This window comes from Stegostoma tigrinum, chromosome 8, assembly GCF_030684315.1.
Source record: "Stegostoma tigrinum isolate sSteTig4 chromosome 8, sSteTig4.hap1, whole genome shotgun sequence".
Taxonomy (NCBI): domain Eukaryota; kingdom Metazoa; phylum Chordata; class Chondrichthyes; order Orectolobiformes; family Stegostomatidae; genus Stegostoma; species Stegostoma tigrinum.
In genome coordinates, this window is record NC_081361.1 from 64,744,341 (window position 1) to 64,767,470 (window position 23,130).

The following is a 23,130-nucleotide window of genomic DNA, read 5'->3' on the forward strand; positions in this document are numbered from 1 at the left end:
GGAAACCACTGAAAAGAAATGAGCCCATAATTTCCAAATTCTTGTTGCTGATGGGTGAACTTCCCTGCCAGCAATGTGAAATTGGCATAATTACCTCTTGCATCGTGGAAGGTAATGTGTGTTCATTGATGACAAAAAATATTTATACAGCTTGGTGTTGTAATTGAAGTTGAAGAAACAAATAACTTTCAAGATTAGGTTACAACATTTATGTATTAGAATTTTATAATCAGTATTTTGTAAGACATAGATTTATCAATATTAATGAAAAACTGAAATTTTTGCATTAAACGTTGAGTATTCTCCAGATGGTTCATCAAGTGACCTTGGCTTCCAATTTTTCTGTACAAGCTAATAGCTACAGAAATAAAAGTTTTTTATTGATAGTTAAAACTAATCTTTAAAATACATGTACTATATACATTTTTAAACAGTTGATTGCAATTGTGAAATTGAACTAATGGCAAGGGGATAAAGTTCTGGCGCGTGGTTTCTGTGCATGCATTGTGCCCTGAGATGTCTGGGCCTGATGTAAGCCTGGAGGAGCTGAAATCACCAGGTTGCCACGCTGACTTTCAGGTTGGAAATTGCTTCTATTTAATTTCTATCCAATGAGTGGGAGAATGGGGAAACGGCATATCGTTGAGGCTGGATGATGTAATAGTAAGGATGTCAGTGCTTGCTAGTGAGTCCAAATATAGCTGTCATTGCTCACTGGTGGCAATCTCATCTTGTCTCTTAACACTTGTACGGAAAACAGGACTTTCACTCTGGACAGTGAAAAGCTCACTGCTGGCCATCTTGAGCAATTTTCCCCACCTTTCCTGATTCTGTCCAAAATACAAATCAATGTACCTTAGGACAGGATGAGGCCATTCAGCCCTTCAAGCCTGCCTTAGCATTCAGTATGATCATGGCTGATCATCCACCTGAATATCCTGTTCCTGATTCTTCCTCCCTCCCCACCTCTTTGATCCATACAGCACTAAGTGCTATATCCAACGCCTTCTTGAAGCCATGCAATATTTTAGCCTTGGCAGCTTTGCAATAGTGAATTGCACAGGCTCACCCCTCTCTGGGTGAAGACATTTCTCCTCATCTCAATCCTAAGATCCTACATCTCAGTTTACATGTATTTTTAGTCAATAGATGAGAAGCTGAAAAAGCACAAATTTTCCAGCTTCTCACCTATTGACTCTGGCTTCCAGCATCTGCAGTGCTTATTGACTCCAAGTACATGTATTTTTAGACTGTGTCCTGATCTAATATATCCCAGACCATTAATGGGAAGAAAGGGAGAAAATTAGGAGACAGTTTGCACAAATATTTGCATCATCATCGATTATGGGTGAGGTGCCTGGTGACTGGAGGGTAGCTAATATTGTACCTTTTGTTTAAGAAAGGTTGTAAGGAGAAACTGGGGAACTATAGACCTGTGAGTCTGACTTTGGTTGTTGGTAAATTGTTGGAGGTAATAAGAACATAAGAACCAGGAACGGGAGTAGGTCATCTGGCCCTTTGAGCTCACTCCACAATTCACTAAGATCATGGCAGATCTTTTTGTGGCCTCAGCTCCACTTACCCACCCTTTCAGCATAACCCTTAATTTGTTTATGATTCAAAAAGTTATCTATCTTAGTTTTAGAAACATTCAATGAGGATTCCTCAATTACTTCATTGGGCACGGAATTTCACAGGTTCACAAACCTTTGGGTGAAGAAGTTCCTCCTCAATTCAGTCCTAAATCTGATCCCACTAATTTTGAGGCTATGTCCCCTTGTTCTCGTTTCACCCACCAGTGGAAACATCCTCCCTGCTTCAATCTTATCCATTCCCTTTATAATTTTACATACTTCTAGGAGATTCCCCTCCCCCTACCTCATTCTTCTAAATTCCAATTAATACATTCCCAGTCTACTTGATCTCTCCTCATAAGCCAACCCTCTCAACTCCAGAATCAACCAAGTGAATCTATTCTACATCCCCTCCAGTACCACTCCATCCTATCTCAAGTCAGGAGACTAAAACTGCATACAGTACTCTAGGTCTGGCCTCACCAGCATCCTATACAACTGCAACATAACCTTCATGCTTTTAAACCCAATCCCTATAGCAATGAAAGACAAAATTCCATTTACCGTAATTACCTGTTGTACCTGCAAACCGACCTTCTGCAATTCATGCACGATGACACCCAGATCCGTCTGCACAGCAGCAAGTTGCAATTATTTTACCATTCAAATAATAGTCCTTTTTACTGTTAATTTCTATCAAAATGGATGACTTCACATTTATCAACCTTGTACTCCTTCTGCCAGACCTTTGCCTGCTCACTTAAACTATCTATAGCCCTCTGCAAACTTTCAGAGTCCTCTGCACACTTTGCTGTCCCACTCATCTGAGTGTCATCCTCAAACTTTGACACACTACAAATGGTCCTCAACTCCATATCAGCTATGTAAATTGTAAACAGTTGGGTCCCAATACTGATCCCTGAGGCACACCACTAGTCACCGGTCACCAACCAGAAAAGCATTCATTTATCCCCACTCTTTGCTTCCTGTTAGTTAACCAATCCTCGACCCATGCTAATACATTGCCTGTAATGCTGTGCACCTTCATTTTATGCCGCACCTTGTCGAATGCCTTTTGGAAATCCAGATACAACACATCTTTTGGGTGCCCATTGTCCACTGCGCTCACAGTGTCTTCATAGAATTACAGTAAGTTAGTTAAGTATGACCTGCCCCTCATGAACCCATGCTGTGTCTGTCCAATGGGACAGTTTCTATCTGGATGCCCTGCTTTTTCTTCCTTGTCAGATTCTAGTATTTTCCCCATGACAGAAGTTAAGCTAACTGGTCTATATTCCCCACCTTTTGACTACCTCCTTTTTTTTTAAACAGTGGTGTCACATTTGCTATTTTTCAACCTACCGGAATTGCCCCAGACTCCAGTGAATTTTAGAAAATTACCACAAGCGCATTTGCTATTTCTCCCGTCATCTCTTTTAGTACGCTGGGATGCATCCCATCAGGGCCAGAAGACTTTGAACATAGAACATAGAACATTACAGCACAGTACAGGCCCTTTGGCCCTCGATGTTGTGCTGACCTGTCATACCGATCTCAAGCCCATCTAACCTACACTATTCCATGTACGTCCATATGCTTATCCAAAGACGACTTAAATGTACCTAAAGTTGTCGAATCTACTACCGTTGCAGGCAAAGCGTTCCATTCCCTTACTACTCTATGAGTAAAGAAACTGACTCTGACATCTGTCCTATATCTTTCACCCCTCAATTTAAAGCTATGCCCCCTCGTGCTCGCCGTCACCATCCTAGGAAAAAGGCTCTCCCTATCCACCCTATCTAACCCTCTGATTATTTTATATGTTTCAATTAAGTCACCTCTCAATCATCTTCTCTCTAATGAAAACATCCTCAAGTCCCTCAGCCTTTCCTCGTAAGACCTTCCCTCCATACCAGGCAACATCCTAGTAAATCTCCTCTGCACCCATTCCAAAGCTTCCACATCCTTCTTATAATGCGGTGACCAGAACTGTACACAATACTCCAAGTGCGGCCGCACCAGAGTTTTGTACAGCTTCACCATAACGTCTTGGTTCCGGAACTTGATCCCTCTATTAATAAAATCTAAAACACTGTATGCCTTCTTAACAGCCCTGTCAACCTGGGTGGCAACTTTCAAGGATCTGTGTAAATGGACACCAAGATCTCTCTGCTCATCTACACTGCTAAGAATCTTACCATTAGCCCTGTACTTTGCCTTCTGGTTACTCCTACCAAAGTGCATCACCTCACACTTGTCTGCATTGAACTCCATTTGCCACCTCTCAGCCCAGCTGTGTAGCTTATCTGTGTCTCTCTGCAACCTACATCCTTTGTCACTATCCACAACTCCACCGACCTTAGTGTCGTCTGCAAATTTACTAACCCATCCTTCTATGCCCTCATCCAGGTCATTTATAAAAATGACAAACAGCAGTGGACCCAATACCGACCCTTGTGGTACACCACTAGTAACTGGTCTCCAGGATGAACATTTCCCATCAACTACCACCCTCTGTCTTCTTTCAGCAAGCCAATTTCCGATCCAAACTGCGATATCTCCCACAATTCCATTCCTCCGCATTTTGTACAATAGCCTGTTGTGGGGAACCTTATTGAACGCCTTGCTGAAATCCATATACACCACATCAACCGGTTTACTCTCATCTACCTGTCTGGTCACCTTCTCAAAGAACTCAATAAGGTTTGTGAGGCACGACCTTCCCTTCACAAAACCGTGCTGACTATCCCTAATCAATTTATTCTTTTCTAGATGATTATAAATCCTATCCCTTATAACCTTTTCCAACACTTCACCAACAACTGAGGTAAGGCTCACTGGTCTATAATTACCAGGGTTGTCTCTACTCCCCTTCTTGAACAGGGGAACCACATTTGCTATCCTCCAGTCATCTGGCACTATTCCTGTAGACAATAACGAGTTAAAGATCAATGCCAAAGGCTCGGCAATCTCTTCCCTGGCTTCCCAGAGGATCCGAGGATAAATCCCATCCGGCCCAGGGGACTTATCTATCTTCACCCTCTGAAGGATTTCTAATACCTCTCCCTTGTGAACCTCAATCCCACCTAGTCTAGTAGCCTGTATCTCAGTATTCTCCTCAACAACATTGTCGTTTTCTAGAGTGAATACTGTTGAAAAATATTCATTTAGCACTTCCCCTATCTCCTCTGACTCCACACACAACTTACCACTACTATCCTTGATCGGGCCTAATCTTACTTTCGTCATTCTTTTATTCCTTAAATACCTGTAGAAAGCCTTAGGGTTTACCCTGATCCTAAGCGCCAACAACTTCTCATGTCTCCTCCTGGCTCTTCTGAGCTCTCTCTTTAGGTCTTTCCTGGCTACCTCATAGCCCTCAAGTGCCCTAACTGAGCCTTCACATCTCATCCTAACATAAGCCTTCTTCTTCCTCTTGACCAGAGATTCCACCTCCTTCGTAAACCACGGCTCCCGCACTCTACAGCTTCCTCCCTGCCTGACAGGTACATACTTATCTAGGACACACAGGAGCTTTTCCTTGAATAAGCTCCACATTTCTAATGTGCCCATCCCCTGCAGTTTCCTTCCCCATCCTATGCTCCCTAAATCTTGCCTAATCTCATCATAATTGCCTTTCCCCCAGCTATAACTCTTGCCCAGTGGTATACACCTATCCCTTTCCATCACTAAAGTAAACATAACAGAATTGTGATCGCTATCACCAAATTGCTCACCTACTTCCAAATCTAACACCTGGCCAGGCTCATTACCCAGTACCAAATCTAATGTGGCTTCGCCCCTTGTTGGCCTATCTACGTACTGTGTCAGGAAGCCCTCCTGCACACACTGGACAAAAACTGACCCATCTGTAGTACTCGAACTATAGTGTTCCCAGTCAATATTTGGAAAGTTGAAGTCCCCCATGACAACTATCCTGTCTGTCTCACTCCTATCAAGAATCATCTTTGCTATCCTTTCCTCTACATCTCTGGAACTATTTGGAGGCCTATAGAAACCTCCCAACAGGGTGACCTCTCCTTTCCTGTTTCTAACCTCAGCCCACACTACCTCAGTTGACGAGTCCCCAAACATCCTTTCTGCAACTGTAATACTGTCCTTGACCAACAATGCCACACCTCCGCCCCTTTTACCATCTTCTCTGTTCTTACTGAAACATCTAAATCCCGGAACCTGCAACAACCATTCCTGTCCCTGCTCTATCCATGTCTCTGAAATGGCCACAATGTCGAAGTCCCAGGTACTAACCCATGCTGCAAGTTCACCCGCCTTATTCCGGACGCTCCTGGCATTGAAGTAGACACACTTCAAACCAACTTCTTGCTTGTCAGTGCCATCTTGCTTCCCTGAAACTTTATTTCGGACCACCCTACTCTCAACCTTTTCTATAGTCAAACTACAATTTTGGTGCCCATCCCCCTGCTGAATTAGTTTAAACCCACCCGAACAGCCTTAGCAAATTTCCCCCCCAGGATATCGGTACCCCTCTGGTTCAGGTGAAGACCGTGTTGCTTGTAGAGGTCCCACCTACCCCAGAAAGAGTCCCAATTATCCAAGAATCCAAAACCCTCCCTCCTGCACCATCCCTGTAGCCACGTGTTCAACTCCTCTCTCTCCCTATTCTCGCCTCACTAGCACGTGGCACAGGCAACAAACCAGAGACAACAACTCTGTTCGTCCTAGCTCTCAGCTTCCATCCTAGCTCCCTGAATTTCTGCCTTGAATCCCCATCTCTCTTCCTACCTATGTTGTTGGTGCCAATGTGGACCACGACTTGGGGCTGCTCCCCCTCCCCCCTTAAGGATCCCAAAAACACGATCAGAGACATCATGCACCCTGGCACCTGGGAAGCAACACACCAACCGTGAGTCTCTCTCGTCCCCACAGAACCTCCTATCTGTCCCCCTAACTATGGAGTCCCCAGTGACTAATGCTCTGCTCCTCTTCCCCCTTCCCTTCTGAGCAGCAGGGACAGACTCTGTGCCAGAGACCTGTGCCCCACTGCTTTCCCCTGGTAAGTCCCCCCCGCAACAGTATCCAAAATGGTATACTTATTGCTGAGGGGAATGGCCACAGGGGATCCCTGCACTGCCTGCCGGTTCCCTTTCCGTCCCCTGACCATAACCCTTTTTCCTGTACTTGAGGAGTGACTACCTCCCTGTAACTCCTCTCAATAACCCCCTCTGCCTCCCGAATGATCCGAAGTTCATCCAGCTCCAGCTCCAGTTCCCTAACGCGGTTTTCAAGGAGCTGGAGTTGGGTGCACTTCCTGCAGATGTAGTCAGCAGGGTCACTAGTGGTGACCCTTACCTCCCACATTCTGCAGGAGGAACATTCATCTGCCCTGACCTCCGTTCCCATTATTCTTGCCTACCTTTAGCTCTATTAGCTTGCCCTACACTACCTGTTTTGTGACAATGATCATTTTTAGGTACTCAACTTCCTTAGTCTCCTTGTCAACAATTATTGGCATGTTATTCATGTCCTCCACTGTGAAGACCAACACAAGACACCTGTTCAATGCCTCAGCCAGATCCTCATTTCCCATTATTAAATCCCCCTTCTCATCTTCTAGAAGATCCATGTTTACCTTAGCCATTTTTTTTGTTTTCTGTATTGGTTGAAACATTTGCTATCTGTCATTATATTCTGAGCTAGATTACTCTCATAATCTATCTTACTTTTCTTTGTAACTTTTTTGTGGCTTTCTGTTGACCTTTAAAGTTTTCCCAATCTTCTAGTTTCCCACTGGTCTTTGCCACTTTGGATGTCTTATCTTTCAATTTGTTAGCCTCCCTTATTTCCTTCGGCATCCTTGGCTGATTACCCCTTTTCCTACAGTCCATCCTTTTCACTGGTATATACTTTGCTGAGCACTTTTAAAAAGTTATTTTGAAAGTCCTCCACTGTTCCTCAACTGTCCCACCATAAAGTCTTTGCCTCCAGTTTACTTTAGGAAACTCCTCCCCTATCCTACAGTAGATCTCCTTTGTTTCAGCACAGGACCATGATATTGGATTTTATCCTCTCACTTTCCATCTGTATTCTAAATTCATCCATACTGTGATCGCTCCTTCCAAGAGGATCCCTCACTTTGAGATCATTAACTATTCCCATCTCATTACATCGGACCAGATCTAGTATAGCTTGCTCCCTTGTTGGTTCCAGTACATACAGTTCAAGAAAACGATCGCTAAAGAAAACTCAATGAACTCTTCCTCAGGGCTGTTAAGACTGACCTGGTTTGACAATGTGGTTTAAAATCCCCCATGATACTTGCTGCACCATTTCTAACAGGCATTAGTTACTTTTCTTATTGCCTGCCCAAATGTGATGTTATTATTTGGTTGCCAGTAGACTATGCCTATCATTGACTTTTTCTTAGAATTTCTCATTTCCACCCAAATGGATTCAACCGCATTCTCCATAGAGCCTATATCTCTCACTACCACCGTTATGTCATCCTTAAATATCAGAGCTACACCACTCCCCTTACCTTCCTGTTTGTCCTTCCAAATAGTCTGATACTCTTGGATATCGAATTCCCAACCATGACCATCCTGCAATCATGTCTCTGTAATGACCACTAAATCATACTCCTTTGCGATGATTTGTGCTGTTAACTCATCTGCCTTGTTTTGAATGCTATGAAGATTTTAGTAAACTGCCTTCATGCTAGGTTTTTATACCTTCTTTTTCAATTCTAACATCTCCATTAATAATATGTCCTGAGTTTTCCTTCTTTCTAACTTCTTTCATAGACTTCGATTGCAGTTAAACCCTTCTGCACATGTTAACCTGCTGCTTTCTTTTCTATTTACTATTATACTTACTGTCGTTTTCACCTTCCCTTCCCCCCACTTTACTAGTTTAAAGTCCTAATGACCACTCAATTTATCCGTTTCACGAGAACACTGGCTCCAGATTATTTTAGGTAGAGACCATCCCAATGGTACAGATCCCTCCTGTTCCAAGACTGATGCCAATGCCCCACGAAATAGAATCCCTCTATTCCCACAACACTCCTTTGGCCATGTGTTTATTTCCTTAATTTTCTTATCCCTAAGCCAATTTGCACATGGCTCGCATAATAATCTGGAGATTATACCCGAGTGCTTGATAATTCCCAAACCAGTCCTCCTTCCTCGCCTTGCCTATGTTGTTTGCTCCACTGTGAACCACAACAACTGAATCTTCACCCTCCCACTCCAATATCCTTTCAAGCCGGTCAGAAATGTCCCTCTTTACTGGCACCGGGCAGGCAGCACACCACGTGGGATTCTTGATCCTGCTTACAAAGGATGCTATCAATCCCCCTAGTTATAGAGTCCACTACAACTACCATTTGTCTTTTTGCTCTCCCCTCTTGAGTCACTTCCTATACCATGGTGCAGTGGTCAACTGGCTCATCCTCCCTGCAGCCCTGTTCATCCTCCCAGGGAGCAAGTACCTCATACCTGTTGGATGAGGTCAAGAGCTGAGGCTCTACCATTCCTGAATTCAGGAATGCCCTACTGCCTCACTTGCACTCACAACCTGCTGACCCTGATTATTGACTGAATTTGAAGTACTTAATCTACCAGGTGTGACCACCTCTAGAAACAAAGTGTCCAGGTACTTCTTCCCCTCCCAGATGTGCCACAGTGTTTGTCCATCTAAACTCCATTAAGTGCAGACACAGAATCCTCAACCACTTCAAGCCCTTCATCCCCAGGAACATTGTAAAATTTCCTCTGGATTTCGTGCAAGACCAGCATGTACAAAACTCTGGTGCGGCCGCAATTGGAGTATTGCGTACAGTTCTGGTCACTGCATTATAAGAAGGATGTGTAAGCTTTGGAAAGGGTGCAGAGGAGATTTACTAGGATGTTGCCTGGTATGGAGGGAAGGTCTTATGAGGAAAGGCTGAGGGACTTGAGGCTGTTTTCATTAGAGAGAAGAAGGTTGAGAGGTGACTTAATTGAAACATATAAAATAATCAGAGGGTTAGATAGGGTGGATAGGGAGAGCCTTTTTCCTAGGATGGTGACGGTGAGCATGAGGGGGCATAGCTTTAAATTGAAGGGTGAAAGATGTAGGACAGATGTCAGAGGTAGTTTCTTTACTCAGAGAGTAGTAAGGGAATGAAACGCTTTGCCTGCAACGGTAGTAGATTCACCAACTTTAGGTACATTTAAGTCGTCATTGGATAAGCATATGGACGTATTGGAACAGTGTAGGTTAGATGGGCTTGAGATCGGTATGACAGATCGGCACAACATCGAGGGCCGAAGGGCCTGTACTGCGCTGTAATGTTCTATGTTCTATGTTCTATGTCCTTCCCGAGAAACAAGGGCCCAAAACCACACAAAACATTCTAAATGCAGTCTGACCAGAGCCTTATATAACATCAGTGTACATTTCTGATCTTGTATTTTAAATGTCTTGTAACAAACGCCAACACTGCATTTAAATTCCAAACTGCCACTGAACACGCATGTTAATCTTGAGAATCTTCCCCTATAGACATTAGTCTATGCTTCTATTCTTCGTGAACCCAGCAGTTCCTGAAAGATCATCACCAATCCCTCTACACAGTCTCCTCAGCTATCTCCTTCAAAACACTAGGGTGTAGTTGATCCAGTCTGGATGATTTATCTACCTTCAGACCTTTCAGCTTCCCCAGCAGCTTCTCCTTAGTGATGGCCACTAAAATCACCCCTGCTCCCAACTCTCAAAGTTTTGGTATGTTGCTGGCATCTTCCACTGTGAAAACTGATGCAAAGTACATTTTCAGTTCCCCTACCATTCTTTTTTGCTCCCATTACTACTTCTTGAGCCTCATTTTCCAGCAGTCGAATGTCCACTGTTGGATCTCTGCCATTTTTTAAACAGGAATATCTAAAAGGTAAAGCTTATTTCATATTACTAGCTAGCTCACCTTCATATTTCATCTTCAGTTGCCCTACTGCTTTTTTAGTTGACCTCTGCCCATTTTTAAAGGTTTTCCACTAAGCTTCACTACATTGTATGCTTTTTCTTTTGCTTTTATGTTTCCCTGACTTCAGTTGGTTGCCTTGTACTCCCAATGTTTCTTCTTCCTTGTAATGAATTTCTACTGTGACTCTCAAATTATCTCCACAAAGTCCTGCCATTGCTACTTGACATCTTCTGTGCTAGGTTCCCCTTCCAATCCACCTTGGCCAGCTACTTCCTCATGTCTTTGTAGTTACCTTCACTCAATTGTAGTATTGTTACATCTAAATCCAGCTTCTCCCTTTCAAACCACAGGGTGAATTCTGTCATGTTATGGCCACTGCCTTAAATCTATCATATTATGGTCCTTCATCTTAAACTCCCTGATCAAGTCTGTTTCATTACACATCACCAAATCCAGAATTGCCTGTTCCCTTTGGGCTCTACGTCAAGCTGCTCCCCTGCAAAAAATCCCTTCTAAACATAGATGTTCCATGAATTTATTTTCTCAGGATCTGCTACCAACCTGGTCTTCTCAGTCCACCTGCGTATTAAAGTCCCCCATTATTACAACAATGCCTATTTTTTTCATGTTCCTTTTCTCTTCTGATTTATTTTCTGCCCCACATCCTGACTACTGCTGGGGTGTGTGTATACAACTCCCATCAGGATCTCTTCATTTGCAGTTCCTCTTCGTTTGCAGCTCCTCATGCTACATGCAAAGATTCTACACTTTCCAACCTCATATCGTTTCTTGCTATTGATTTAAATTTCATACTAACCAAGCAACCCTGCCCCTTCTGACAATCTGCGTATCCTTTCGATATGATGTATAACCTTGGATATTTAGTTCCCAGCCCTGATCCCTTTGCAGTCACTTCTGTGATGCCACAACATTGTATCCGTTAATTTCAATTTGTGCAACATTGTGTCTACTGTGCACACTGAAGTACAACAGTTTCAGTCCTGCTTTGACCACTTCCACATATCTGCGGTGTCTGAAGTTAGTTTCCTGACCTTTTCCCTGCTGCCTATCCTATTACCTGTTCTGAAAACTTTAATAACCTCTGCTGAGCTCTCGTCCACCTTTTGAAGTCCTCAATGATCACTCCATTTCTGCTAGGATCCTGGTCCCGGTTCAGCTCAGGTGGAGCCAAGCCCAACAGTACAGTGTCTTCTTGTCCTAGTACTCATCTCTAGTATACCACAAAAAGTATAACCCCTCATTCCTGCATTACTCCCAAAGTCCTTTTCCTCATCCACACAAGAAGCAAGTACCTCCTGTCTATTGGGCAAGATCAAGAACGGAGGCTCCGCCAGTACTAAATTCAGGATCCCTGTACCTGCCTCATTTGTAGTCATACCCTCTCATTCCTGACCACTGGCCAAATTTAAAATACTTAATGTACAGGGTGTGACTTCCGCCTAAAACAACTTCCAGGCAATTCTTCCACCTCCCTGATGTGTCAATTTTTTTATTTCAATAATATACTTTATTCATAAACTATCTAAATGTACCCAATCACAAATGCAGTTTGGTTCTGTGCAGTATCATATCAAAAGAAACAAACAAACAAAGGCATCTCTTAATTGCAGAAGACTATGTTTGCCAGCGTTTGAGGTATCGAGAGGATCCGATAACTGAATGGACCCCATTTAAGTTTGGCAGAAAGACCTCAGACAGTGGTTTTTCTCCACTTTGCCTTGGCAGCAGCTGTGCATCCCTCAGTGCATACTCCTAGACTTTGGATTGTGCCGGTCTGCAATATTCAGTCAGGCTCAACTTTTTGTTCTGGAAGACTAACAAGTTTCAGGCAGACTAAAGAGTGTCTTTCACCGAGTTGATAATCCTCCAGGCGCAGTCAATGTTTGTCTCGGTGTGCATCTCAGGGAACAGACAGTAGAGCACAGAGTCCTGTGCTATTGTTATTTTTAATTTCAAAAATAGAATTATTCATAAAATACACATGTATGCACACAAAGTCACACACAAACATTGGAGTTTGACTCAATCCAAACAAACCAAAGGCATTTCTGGAGAGAGCAAGCAAACATTTTGTGTCTAGATGTCTCTTCAGAACTCTGATAAAAGGTCATCTAGATTCGAAACATCACCTTGCTCTCTCTCCACAGATGCTGCCTGACTTGCTGTGATTTCCAGCATTGTTTGTTTTCAGTACAGATTCCAGTAATTTGTTATACAAAGGCATCTCTTACTTGTATAAGACTCTGTTTACATGCATATCAGGTTTTGGGAGAGTCTGATAACAATGGATTCCCACTTAACTTTAGCAAAAGGCCCTTGGAGGTCTTACCCCACTGCACCTTAATGACAGCTATCCCACTGTATTTGACGCTCAGATTTTAGTTCATCAACTCTATACTGTGGAGCAACCAACACTTGTTATAGATGTAGTCGGTATGAACCACAATGAGTTCCTCCAGCACCCACTTCACAGGGGTGCAACTTATCACTAGCTCTGCATCACCAAATTATTTAGTTTTTAGTTTTTGTTGGTTTTTAATTTTTAATATGGAAAATATTTCTCCAATTTACCTTTAATTTGAAAGGAACATAGAATAGATATACAGATGAGGAGTTACTTGCCAGCCAATGAACTTACAGCTTTTCCCGTGGTGGCACTTCTTTCACTGTTTCTGATCCCTGAGTCTCTTCCTCTGTTGCCAGTCCTTTTTCTGGGCTTCCACGTAAGTGTATAAGCCTCAAGTCTTAATTTGTATTTCCTGCTCAGTCTCAGTGTCCTCCCCCACTACTTATTCTCCTACTTATCCGTATGCCCCAAATTCCCAAAAATCTGACTTGGATATTAAAGAGCGGAAGAACTCTCCAATGAGAGAGAAGGAGGGATTGATCATTTCCTCCTTCTTTCAACCAATTCCCTGTTTCACAAAACATCAGTTACAATCTAATGCACCAAAGCAACTCTCTGAAGGACCTTTATTTTTATGGCCCCTAATTCAAAGCCTCCTGGAACTAGATTAAATTGTTGTCTCATTTACTAGCTTCAGATGAGCACCTAAATTATTCCTTAAAACTTATCCCTTGAGTCTCCCTTTTTCACCATAATTATACTCTATGCTCTAATGCAACAAAACAGTACTCGCAGGTTAGGATTAATAGAGAACAAAAACAGAAGTTGCTGGAAAAGTTAAGCAGATCTGACTGTCAGATCTGCTGAGTTTTTCCAGCAACTTCTGTTTTTGTTCCTGATGTACAGCATCCACAGTTCTTCTGATTTTCTTTTTGTTAGAATTAATAGATACGTATCTCAGGTAGTCATTATTAATTAATTCTGTCACTGAAATGAATTAGGTGTGCAATTCACTTTCCTTTGGTTGTTTGTTGAGTTGTTTAAGTTATCAAGGTGTAAAACAAATCATCCAACTGAAATTTTGATATGCTACTTGTGTTATGATTGCGCCAATGAATTTGATTAATGGTTTTGCCTTTCCCCAGTTGTACACTTCACTCTTCACTTCCAATCTCTCAAAGAAATTTCTGAAGCAATTAATCTGTAAAGTCAAGTAACAGGAAACTAACTAGATCCCAGAGACTGTTCAAGTACTGTCACAAAATAGGGAACCCTTTTTAAGAATGCAGGAAAGTTCCATTAATAGCATATTCTACCTCAAAGGCATTAAAGAAAAGACAAGTCCATTGTTTGAAGCATGAGGGAATTTTTTTTTCATTATATTCTGTTCAAAAAAAATTACATAATATTTTGTTCGTAAAGATGAGAATTAAAAGCTACGCATCTCTAATTTCAGCACCTGGTTCGTACATTTCCAGTCGTTGAAGAAAATGTACGAAAAGCCATGGGCGAAACACTCTTTGAATTATATATGGTAATTCTTTAATCATCTTAATTATAGTAACTTATGACAATAATTGAGTGTAACTTTATTTCTTTTCCAAGCTTTCTTTGATCACTTTATAGTTGCCCATTTTTCTGAAATATAGAGCTGTACAGCAGTTCAGTACATTGGCATTTTACATAGACAAAACTGTTTTGAAATCATTTGTAGGTAATTTTCTGTTGGACTATATGATTTACCTTTAACAAATAGTGTGAATAGTTAGTTACTACTGATCATGTGTCTTTTTAACATTTCCTCTTTTCAAAAAGCAAGACTTTTGTCCTCTCCTACTTCCAATAGACAAAGCGGGTGGCCATGGTTACCCGCATGGGCTCACGCTATGCCTGCCTCTTTGTAGATTACGTGGAACAGTCCCTCTTCTGCTCCTACACAGGCCACAAACCCCACCTCTTCCTCCGTTACATTGATGATTGTATAGGCACCACCTTTTGCTCCCCAGAGAAGCTCAAACAGTTCATCCACTTCACCAACACCTTCCACCACAACCTCAAGTACACCTGGGCTATCTCCAACACCCCCCTCACCTTCCTGGACCTCTCAGTCTCCATCTCAGGTAACCAGCTAGAAACTGATGTCCATTTCAAGCCCACCGACTCCCACAGCTACTTAGAATACACCTCCTCCCACCCACCCTCCTGCAAAAATTCCATCCCCTATTCCCAATTCCTCTGCCTCCGCCGCATCTGCTCCCAGGATGAGGCATTCCACTCCCGCACATCCCAGACGTCCACGTTCTTCAAGGACCGCAACTTTCCCCCCGCAGTGGTCGAGAATGCCCTTGACCGCGTGTCCCGCATTTCCCGCAACACATCCCTCACACCCCGCCCCCGCCACAGCTGCCCCCAGAGGATCCCCTTCGTTCTCACATACCACCCCAACAACCTCCGGATACAACGTATCATCCTCCAACACTTCCACCGTCTACAATCCGACCCCACCACCCAAGCTATTTTTCCATCCCCACCTTGTCTGCCTTCCGGAGAGACCACTCTCTCCGTGACTCCCTTGTCCGCTCCACACTCCCCTCCAACCCCACCACACATGGAACCTTCCTCTGCAACCGCAAGAAGTGCTACAATTGTCCCCACACCTCCTCCCTCACCCCTATCCCAGGCCCCAAGATGACCTTCCATATCAAGCAGATGTTCACCTGCACCTCTTCCAATGTGGTATATTGTATCCATTGTACCCGGTGTGGCTTCCTCTACATTGGGGAAACCAAGCAGAGGCTTGGGGACTGCTTTGCAGAACACCTCCGCTCGGTTCGCAACAAACATCTGTACCTCCCAGTCGCGAACCATTTCAACTCCCCCTTCCATTCCTCACATGACATGTCCATCATGGGCCTCCTGCAGTGCCACAATGATGCCACCCGAAGGTTGCAAGAACAGCAACGCATTCCGCTTGGGAACCCTGCAGCCCAATGGTATCAATGTGGACTTCACAAGCGTCAAAATCTCCCCTTCCCCCACTGCATCCCAAAACCAGCCCAGTTCTTCCCCTCCCCCCACTGCATCACAAAACCAGCCCAGCTTGCACCCCCCCCCCCCGCCACTGCATCCCAAAGCCAGCCCAGCCTGTCTCTGCTTCCCTAACCTGTTCTTCCTCTCACCCATCCCTTCCTCCCACCTCAAGCCGCACCTCCATTTCCTACCTACTACCTCATCCGGCCTCCTTGACTTGTCTGTCTTCCCTGGACTGACCTATCCCCTCCGTACCTCCCCACCTATACTCTCCTCTCTACCTATCTTGTTTTCTCGCCATCTTCGGTCCACCTCCCCCTCTCTCCCTATTTATTCCAGTTCCCTCTCCCCATCCCCCTCTCTGATGAAGGGTCTAGGCTCAAAACGTCAGCTTTTGTGCTCCTGAGATGCTGCTGGGCCTGCTGTGTTCATCCAGCCTCACATTTTATTATCTTGGATTCTCCAGCATCTGCAGTTCCCATTATCACATGCTTTTGACATGACCAGGACAGTAGGAAAAAAAGCACTCTGTAAGGCACTCAAGTAATAGTCTTAAATCCTAGTGTATAAATCTGTTCATCCATTTGCTCTGTTGTTGTCATATGACAAAATAACATATTAGGACATGAAGGAAGGAGAAGAAAATATCATGACCAATCTCTTTTCACATTGTTGAAGATACTGTTTACTAATACAGATTTGCAGTAACTATTGAGTGATGCATACACTGAAATTCATTCAGTATATCAAAGAACCTATCCTTGAATGAAAAAAAAAGAAATATAGAAAACCAACCTATTAGAAAATAAGTAATCATAATGAAGAGAGAATAGTGATTTTTTTTTGTCTTGAACTTACAGATGTATCCTTTTAAATCAATATAGACAGATCCAGGGAGTTTCTACTTGAAGATGGACTCAATCCAAGCTGCTGTTTTGGTTGGAAACAAAATCAATATTCCAGGAAGTAAGGCAGAGTTAATGTTGTGTAATTTGCTGAACAAGTATACATTTCACCAGTTGAATAATTGCATTAATATAATAATTGATTGTCATTTACCCCAACAGTTGAAGAAGGACCAGAGTAAAGCCCATGTCTTCAGGTGTAGCATGGCAAGAAGGAGTTCCTTTTTTAAGCTCATGATGAATGCATCATTTTTATGAACTGATTACATTTTCAAATATACTTAAGGTAGATGGAACAAAGCAGTGCTTGGATTAGCTCAATGACTTTCTAATTCCATTTTGAAATGTAATGAAACTGCATTCTAACTATTAGTGATTAGCATGCTTTATCGACTGTAGTTGAACTGACTTTAACAATGTGAATATGAGCCATTGGTTTATTACCAGCACTGTACACCATTGGAGTGATTAAAATTCAATTTCTTAATTATTTCTGAGTATTTTATCAGTTAATTTTAGATAAAATGTATCAGCATAATTTCTGGTATTAACTATCCCATTGTTTCTGTCTTTCAACCTGTTAAAAATATTTAATATAAGTAATGTTTAACTGTTAAAATGTGTAACTGTTGGTGAATATTGATACTCTTTGCTTTTGTAGGGATGTTACTCAAAATATTTTATCAATGCTTTCTGATTTGTTTTTATGAACTATGGCCAGGAAGTGGTTTCGTGCTGGAAAATGGTGATCTGTGGATGCCACTTGGGTGTACTAAGGCTGGTTTCAGAGGGAGGCAAATTAGAGTGGGACAAGCTCGCCTCAGCAGCGTCTTGCAGTACTGTTGCACACAAACGTTTCTGATTCTGGTGACAGAAAATAATAAGTGCTCAAGTTATGCCACAATGGATTAAATTACTAATTGGAGTCCTTAAAGAATTAGTGTTCCTATAATGATGGTTCCCAAATTACAACAACGATTTGGAGTCATTGATATAATGTGGGTATTTCTTACTTTTGACGGGGTGGATTCAACTTGCACGTCAGAAATTTAAGCACAATATCTAGGTTCATGCTATGGTGTCATACAGAGGGAATACTGTACAGTTGGATATGCTCTCATTTGGGTGAGACATTATGGAACAAATTAGTACTAAGGCTGTTTTATGTGCAGTGTTGTGCAGACCCTGAGTTAAATCATAATCTCAAACATTTCCTGGCAAACTCTTGTTTGTGAAATACTTCACTCATAAAGAAGATTCTTAAACAATACTAATTCTGTAGCTTTGGGGAAGAGCTTCTTAAGGTTGGTTAGGTAAATAGAGTGAAAGCTACAATCACGAATAAAGTGGAAAATGCTTAAAGAGTCAACTCAGCTATGGTAACTCACATGCCCAAACAGCCTATTCTCTCCATTGATCTTACAAAATTGCTTTCTGTGATGTTCAATGACTGGTTGGGAAACCTGTAATCTACCCCCACACCACCTCCCTCACCCCCATCCCAGGCCCCAAGATGATTTTCCATATTAAGCGGATACCACCCCACCAACCTTCGGATACAACGCATCATCCTCCTACAATTCCGCCATCGACAATCTGACCCCACCACTCAAGCCATTTTTCCATCCCCACCCTTGTCTGCCTTCTGGAGAGACCACTCTCTCTGTGACTCCCTTGTCCGCTCCACACTCCCCTGCAACCCCACCACACCCGGCATCTTCCCCTGCAACTTCAGGAAGTGCTACACTTGCCCCCACGCCTCCCTCATCCCATCCCAGGCCCCAAGATGACTTTGCATATTAAGCGGATGTTCACCGGCACATCTGCCAATGTGGTATACTGTACACATTGTACCTGGTGTGGCCTCCTCTACATTGGAAAAACCAAGCGGAGGCTTGGGGACCGCTTTGCAGAACACCTCCGCTCGGTTCGCAATAAACAACTGCACCTCCCAGTCGCGAACCATTTTAACTCCCCCTGCCATTCCTCAGACGACATGTCCGTCATGGGCCTCCTGCAGTGCCACAATGATGCCACCCGAAGGTTGCAGGAACAGCAACTCATATTCCATTTGGGAACCCTGCAGCCCAATGGTATCAATGTGGACTTCACAAGCTTCAAAACCTCCCCTTCCCCCACTGCATCCCGAAACCAGCCCAGTTCTTCTCCTCCCCCCACTGCATCACAAAAGCAGCCCAGCCTGTCTCCGCTTCCCTAACCTGTTCTTCCTCTCACCCATCCCTTCCTCCCACCTCAAGCCGCACCTCCATTTCCTACCTACTACCTCATCCCGCCTCCTTGACCTGTCTGTCTTCCCTGGACTGACTTATCCCCTCCGTACCTCCCCACCTATACTCTCCTCTCTACCTATCTTCTTTTCTCTCCATCTTCGGTCCGCCTCCCCCTCTCTCCCTAATTATTCCAGAACCCTCTCCCCATCCCCCTCTCTGATGAAGGGTCTAGGCCCGAAACGTCAGCTTTTGTGCTCCTGAGATGCTACTTGGTCTGCTGTGTTCATCCAGCTTCACACTTTGTTATCAAAAATGGCTTTGTCTGTTGTCTAACCCATGGCAACGTGAAATACATTGTGTGGAGATGGAAATGTTAGCTAGCCATTATTGATTCCAAACTCCTTTTCATTCCTGAATACCATGTGCCATAATATGATCTAATTTATGAATGGGTTGCTTTACCCCCCCCCCTTCCCCCATCAAAATGTGGGAAATCACATGACACCAGGTTAAAGACCAACAGGTTTATTTGAAAACACAAGCTTTCAGAGCCTCAGTCTCTGAAAGCTTGCGTTTTCCAATTAACATGTTGGGCTACAACCAGGTGTCATGTGATTTCTGACCCTGTCCACCCCAGTTCAACATCATCACCTCCACGTCATGATTCAAAATATGGTCAAAAGTGTATAACTATTTCTTTGAAGCCTCTTTAAACTGGTGTAAGAAAGGTGGTCAGGAAAAGGCAGTAAATTATGTACTGGTGAGCCTGACATCAGTGGTGGACAAGTTGTTGGAGGGGAACTTGAAGGACAGCATTTACATGAATTTGGAAACGCAAGGACTGATTAGGGATAGTCAACATGACTTTGTGCATTGGAAGTCATGTCGCACTAATTTGACAGTTTTTTGGAGAAGTAACAAAGAGGATTGATGAAAGCATAGTAGTGGATGTGATCTATATGGATTTAGTAATGCATTCAACAAGGTTCTCCATGGTAGACTGGTTAACAAGGTCGGATCACGTGGAAGACAAAGAGAAGTAGTCATTTGGATACAGAACTGACGCAAAGGCTCTCGGCCAAGGATGGTGGTGAAGGGTTCCTTTTCAGACTGGAGGCCTGTGCCACAAAGTTTGGTGCTGGTCCACTGATTTTTGTCAATTATATAAATGATTCCGATGTGAACATAGAAGGGATGGTTAGTAAGTTTGCAGATGCCACCAAAATTGGTGGTGTAGTGGATGGTGAAGACGGTTATCTCAGATGAGCTGAGGAGTGACAGATGGAGTTTAATTTAGATAAATTTGAGGTCCTGCATTTTGGAAAAACAAATCAGGGCAGAACTTATACACTTAATAGTAAGGCCCCAGGGAGTGTCACTGAACAAAGAGACCTTGGGATGCAGGTTCATAGTTCCTTGAAAGTGGAGTTGCAAGTAGACAGGATTGAGAAGAAGGTGTTTGATATACTTGCTTTTCTTGGTCAGTCCCATTGAGTATAGGAGTTGACAGGTCATGTTACAGCTGTACAGGACTTTGTCAGGCCACTTTTGGAATACTGCGTCTAATTCTAATCTACCTGCTATAGGATGTTGTGAAACTTAAAAGGGTTCAGAAAAGATTTACAGGGATATTGCCAGGGTTGGAGGGTTTCAGTTACAGGGAGAAACTGAATAGGCTAGGGCTGTTTTCCCTGGAGCATTGGCGGCTGAGGGGTGACCCTATAGAAGTTTATAAAATCATGAGGGGCATGAGGGCGAAGTCCAAAATTAGAAGGTGTAGGTTTAAGGTGTTTTGTCTGGTTCCTCTTTAAACAAGTTGCAGACAATTCCAACGAGAAGTTTATGAATGAATTTGCCCAGGTGTCCCACAATACCAAAGCAGTCAAATTAATATGAACACAAGCCAGTACCGGAGCAAAACATTCCTTCCTTCATTAATAATAAACATACTATCCCAATCCTTTTTGGTCGCTAACAGTTACAATACTTCCTCAGTATCTTATAAATTTACACAGTTGCTCTCCCTGCGGCTTGATCTCTAGAACTCAAGAAGGGTCTCGGCCTGAAATGTCATCTTTCCTGCTTCTCTGATGCTGCTTGGCCTGCTGTGTTCATCCAGCTTTACACCTTGTTATCTCTCTTCTTCCTCCCTCTGTCTGATCAGCTGATCTCTGCCTCCAGCCTTTCTGGTCTGCTTCGAAGGCCTCGGATGGTTCCGAGAGAGAAGTCTGCAGATGAACTCTGTTTTTATTCATTTTAGATGTTTTTCTGGAACTTTGAGTTCTGACCAATCAGGGAGATGCACTTAATAGTTCGAAACACAAGTCAGTCATTTAGAGATAGCAAGAACTGCAGATGCTCTTGTCAGAGACAACACAGTATGGAGCTGGAGGAACACAGCAGGCCAGACAGCATTGGAGGGGCAGGAAACTTGACATTTCGGGTCAGGACCCTTCAGAAAGGGGAGAGAGACGGGAGCTGAGAAATAAATAGAGAAAGGGATGAGGCTGGGGAAGGTAAGTGGGATGTTGATAGGTGAATACAGTTAGGGAGTGGTGGGGATTGGTCATTGAGGTGGAAAGGGTGGATAGGTGGCAGAGAAGATGGACAGGTTGTGTCAGGTCAAGGAGGCTGGGATGAGAGGGAAGGTTGGACATGGGATGAGGCCAGGGTTGGGAATATTTTAAAACTGGTGAAATCCATGTTTAGGCCATCGGTCTGCAGACTCCCGAGGCAGAATGATGCATCTGCTGTTCCCAATGTGGCCTCCTCTACAGCTGTGAGACGAAGCAGAGACTTGGAGATTGTTTTGTCGAGCATCTGCGCTCTGTGCATGACAAAGGACAACGATTTTACCTCCCCGTCCCATTCCCTGGGTGACATGTCCATCCTGGGCCTCCTCCAGTGTCACAGTGACACGACCCAGAAATTGAAAGAACAGCACCTCATATTCCACTTCTGGAGCCTACAGCTGAAAGCCTAAACATGGATTTTCACTACCTTTAAAATCTCCCCACCCCCGTTTTCATCCCACTGACCAATCCCCACCACCCCTACCTACACTCACCTATCACCATCTCACCTACCTTCCCCAGACCCACCCCTCCTCTCTCTGTTTACTTCTGAGCTCCCTTTCCCCTCCCCAGTTCTAAAAAAGGCTGCTGAACTGAAATGTCAACTTTTCTGCTCCTCAGATGTTGTCTGGCCTGCTGTGTTCCTCCAGCTCCACTCAGTCAATCATTTAGATGGCCTGCGACTGTCAAGTTACTTTGTGTAGCAGGACTCAGTGTCTTTCTGTCTGGGCTGCCCTTTATTTGGCTAAATTGTTGGGGTGTCTGTGCAGACTGTTGGCTTTTACATTATGCTAATATCATTAGCATCTGGATGCTGTGTTTGTACTGTGTGAGGTATATGGGTTTTGTGATTTCACAGTTTCATTTGACCAGTGTCCTCCATATCCCTGCTAACAAAGTTTGGAGCTGGATGAACACAGCAGGCCAAGCAGCATCTCAGGAGCACAAAAGCTGACGTTTCGGGCCTAGACCCTTCATCAGAGATCAGAGACCCTTCATCTCTGGGTCTAGGCCCGAAACGTCAGCTTTTGTGCTCCTGAGATGCTGCTTGGCCTGTTGTGTTCATCCAGCTCCACACTTTGTTATCAGGGATTCTCCAGCATCTGCAGTTCCCATTATCACTCCTCCATACTCCTTGCTGTTTGGCCAAGTTGGCAATCTGTGTTTTAGCAGCCAGGAGGCTGCTATATGTGAGGGGAAAATACTTAAAAGAGACTTAAGGGGCAACGTTTTCACACAGAGGGTGGTGTGTATATGGAATGAGCTGCCAGAGAAAGTAGTGGAGGCTGGTAAAACCACAACCTTTAAAAGGCATCTCTCTGGATGCGTATATGAATAGGAAGGGTTTAGAGGGATAGGCGTCAAATGCTGGAAAATAGGACTAGATTAATTTAGGATATCTGGTCAGCATGGATGAGGTCTGTTTCCATGTTGTACAGCTCTATGACTCTATAGTGGAACATTGTGAATCAACTCAAAACACCTTTACCACATTATTTTGACTAACA

The 23,130-nt window shown here is 43.6% G+C and overlaps 1 protein-coding gene across 3 annotated transcripts in view; it reads left to right on the top strand.

Annotated features, from left to right (window-relative positions):
• The window catches only part of armh1 (armadillo like helical domain containing 1), a 71,604-nt gene extending 54,349 nt beyond the window's left edge, over positions 1-17,255 (top strand). For 2 of the 3 annotated variants that reach the window (XM_059648250.1, XM_059648252.1), the window contains 3 exons: positions 14,340-14,417; positions 16,798-16,879; positions 16,981-17,255. In XM_059648250.1, the coding sequence (XP_059504233.1) occupies positions 14,340-14,417; positions 16,798-16,879; positions 16,981-17,000 (180 nt within the window). In that variant the 3' untranslated portion in view covers positions 17,001-17,255. Of the gene's footprint in view, positions 1-14,339; positions 14,418-16,773; positions 16,880-16,980 lie in introns of those variants that run through there. The other variant, XM_059648253.1, reaches the window with a different exon arrangement.
• Positions 17,256-23,130: the final 5,875 nt, after the last annotated feature.